This window comes from Lithobates pipiens, unplaced genomic scaffold (assembly GCF_037356315.1).
Source record: "Lithobates pipiens isolate NorthernLeopardFrog02 unplaced genomic scaffold, aLitPip1_a1.2 Scaffold_27, whole genome shotgun sequence".
Classification (NCBI taxonomy): domain Eukaryota; kingdom Metazoa; phylum Chordata; class Amphibia; order Anura; family Ranidae; genus Lithobates; species Lithobates pipiens.
In genome coordinates this window covers 65854132-65857487 of record NW_027507788.1, presented here as the reverse complement: position 1 = coordinate 65857487, position 3356 = coordinate 65854132, and the positions used below count along the sequence as shown (strand labels likewise).

Here is a 3356-nt window from a genome sequence, read left to right as displayed (position 1 = left end):
GGTTGATTTACTAAGGTCAAATTGGCTGTGCACTTTGCATGATAAATTTCCATTAGGTTAATGAATGTGGTCGCATGCAAAAGGGGAAAAAAACATATTTTTGTTGCACCTGAATAGATTACGGAAATCAATCTTTTTTACAGGTACCCTAGCATAAGTAAATTAGAACACAGCTCTATTCTACATTCCCCTCAAACAATATTGCTCTATTGCTTGCTGGTTATAAAAGTGATTTGCTGCTGCAAAGATGCATGCTGGATATGGTCTAATATGGATGTAAAATACATTAGACTACAAAAGCTGGAAAATATAAGGGACAGAATTGAGACATTTACTGATTAAAAGACAATTCTGAGATATAGAGAGAGTAAAGGAAGGAAAAGGGCTGTGGTTTAAAAATCACCATCTTAGGTGTATCTAATTTAGTATAAAAAAAAACAGCGCTTTGCTTTACAAATGTGCATTCAGCTCCACGTTTTCTTCTGTCTATTGTTCTGCCGCTACAGTGACCTGCTGCAATAACCTTTACTATTCATTTTTTGATCACTATTACTTTTATATAAAACAACTTTCTGCAGTTAGACATTTCAGTTTCAGCTTTTTTAAATTCATACAGGTACTTTAAAGCTGGGTGGTGGTTTTGCTTAGGGCTTGACAGTCATGAGGATAAAGGAAAAGTAGGCAAAAACTTGCAGGGTAAATTAAATGAACCATCACATGAAGAAAAAAGTATTTTAAAATGTATATAAGATATTGATATATATCTGTATCTAAACCTTATTTATTATAATCAAATCAGCGTTAGATTGGGCTAGCATTGCATGTCTACATGCTCAAAGCATAGTCTTTAAGACATAGTTGTCTATCTTGGCCTAGTTTATCATATATTTAGACAACATACGTTTCATATGCTCCTTGAGGGTAGGGACCGATGTGAGTGTGCGATGTATGTGTGGAGCAATGTGTAAATTGACGGCGCTATATGGGCACCTTAAATAAATAATGATATACTAGATGAGCATCTTAAGGAAACACAATGTACAGGGACAGGGACAATTGTAGACACTCACTCAGGTTGAACTGGATGGACTGGTGTCTTTATTCAATCTTACTAACTATGTAACTATGCTTTACGGTATGTGGTAGACTGTTTTACTGTTTAGTTTGCTAACCTGTAGCTTCATTTGTTACACTAAATCACACTCTGTGATAAGAATTTATGAAAATCAGTGTTATTATTATAAACCTGAATTATTTTGTACAGGGCAACTTAATCTGGGTTTTGGACATGGTAAACAAGAGAAGCAAGGAAAGGTGGGCGTTAACAGTCAGAGAGGGAACAAGGACTCATCTGAAGAGGATGAAGGTATGTAGAATTTAAGAAAGCTGTTACTGGTTAAAATCCCTCTTTGATATTAAAGTAGCATTAACCCTAGCTAGCGTTGCATGTTTACATCACTACAATATGACACGTAGTGGTCTATTTTTAAAACATTTTGTGCACAAACATCAATTACATTAATGCAATTGAAACTGAATTTCACAGTGGGTTTTCAAATAAATTAAATCCTGTATCATCCTTTACATCTAGAGCCTAAAATGCAGTATAGTTGTCTGAATTACCCCAATGGGAAAATACACTGCACCTTGCTCCACCTGGAGCTGATGTTCATCTATTGCAGTTACCCACTGAAATAGAATGAAACCTCATTCATTTTTAAACCCCAATTACCTTTTATGTAAAAAAAAAAAACTTTTTGAAATCAGACTTTTTGGATCAAAACCTTACCTAATGTATACAGGTAATTTCAAGCTAGGTGGGGGTTTTGGTGTCATGAGAATAAAGGAAAGCTGGGCATAAACACCCACGGTAGAATCAAGGAATGGGGGTGTAAAGGATATCTCCTAAATTAAAAATAAAGTTCTGGGGATCAAGAAGAGTATAGTAAGGAATGGGTCTGGGATTCAAGTGGTTTTAGGATTACCTTCTTAGCTGGTTAGCTTTTTCTAATATATTTTTAAAGTCTACAAGGCTATGGGCATAATTATATATAAAAAAAAAAAAAAAAAGGAAGTATAGTGCTGTCCTTTACATATGTGTATTTAGCTATAGTTGTTTCTTGCAGTAACCTGCAGAGATACAGTAACTGGCAACCTTATCCAGTTTTTTTAATTCATAATTACCTACTTCTATTCATATCAGTGCTAGACCTAGCTAGAATTGCATGTCTACATGTTTAAAGTATACAATTTATGTATTGGTCTTTCATTTTGACCCAGTTTATTTAATATTTAAAAAAATATATGTTTTTTCTATTGTTTTATGTACCAGACTATTTTATTATTTGCGAACATATAACTTATTCTGTTACATTCATTGTTAGGTGAATAAATTATTTAAACCTGAATTATTTTATACAGGAAAATTGAATCTGGGTTTTGGACATGGTAACCAAAAGAAGAAAGGAAAGGTGGGCATTAACATTCAGGGAGGAAGCAAAGACTCATCTGAAGAGAATAAAGGTATATAGAACCTAAGAAAGCTGCTACCGTTCATCCCTATCAAATCCCTTATTTGATATAAAAGCTGCAGTACACCTGGCTAGCATTGCAAGTTCACAATTATACAATATATTATTTAGTCATTTATTTGAGCCAAGTGTTGCGATGGATATGTATTAGATAGACCTTCAACTACTCACCAATAAATGTTGTTATTGTGTTAAAGCTCTTGGTCAAAGAACTCTCATTTAACCCACATGATATCTTTGAGATATTAAATCTTAAATACAGTAAACGGGTAACACAAGGTCATTTGTTTATATCTAGAGAACATAAGCTTGGATCCTTCTTTCCTTCCTTGAATTACCCATTTTATTATTTACTGGCATGAAGTTTATGTACAAGCCATATTCATTTACTGGTAAGCGAAGAAATCATTGAAATTAGTGTTTAAGTAAAATATTAATATCTTCTTTTATAGGTCAAATTAATGTCAGTGGTGGATTTAGCCATGGTCAAAGCAGTCATGAAGAGCATGGAAAGGTTGGAAAGGGATCATCTCATGAAGATAAAGGTAAATGTTTAGATATTATTTTTACTGTATGTCAATATATGTTTTTTGTTTTATATATATATATATATATATATATATATATATATATATATATACAGTATCTCACCAAAGTGAGTACACTCCTCACATATTTTATTATATATTTTCATCTGACAACACTGAAGCAATGACACTTTGTACAATGAAAAGTAGTGAGTGTACAGCATGTATAACAGTGTAAATTTGTAAATTTGCTGTCCCCTCAAAATAACTCTAAACACAGCCATTAATGTCTAAACCG

The 3356-nt window shown here is 33.1% G+C and overlaps 1 protein-coding gene across 34 annotated transcripts in view; it reads left to right on the top strand.

Moving 5' to 3' along the window:
* The window catches only part of LOC143933905 (uncharacterized), a 259725-nt gene that overhangs the window by 80994 nt on the left and 175375 nt on the right, over nucleotides 1–3356 (top strand). For 30 of the 34 annotated variants that reach the window (XM_077457035.1, XM_077457039.1, XM_077457040.1 and 27 more), the window contains 3 exons: nucleotides 1265–1366; nucleotides 2422–2523; nucleotides 2984–3076. In XM_077457035.1, coding sequence (XP_077313161.1) covers nucleotides 1265–1366; nucleotides 2422–2523; nucleotides 2984–3076 — 297 coding nt within the window. The remainder of the gene's footprint in view (nucleotides 1–1264; nucleotides 1367–2421; nucleotides 2524–2983; nucleotides 3077–3356) is intronic. The other 4 variants (XM_077457057.1, XM_077457056.1, XM_077457054.1 and 1 more) reach the window with 1 other exon arrangement.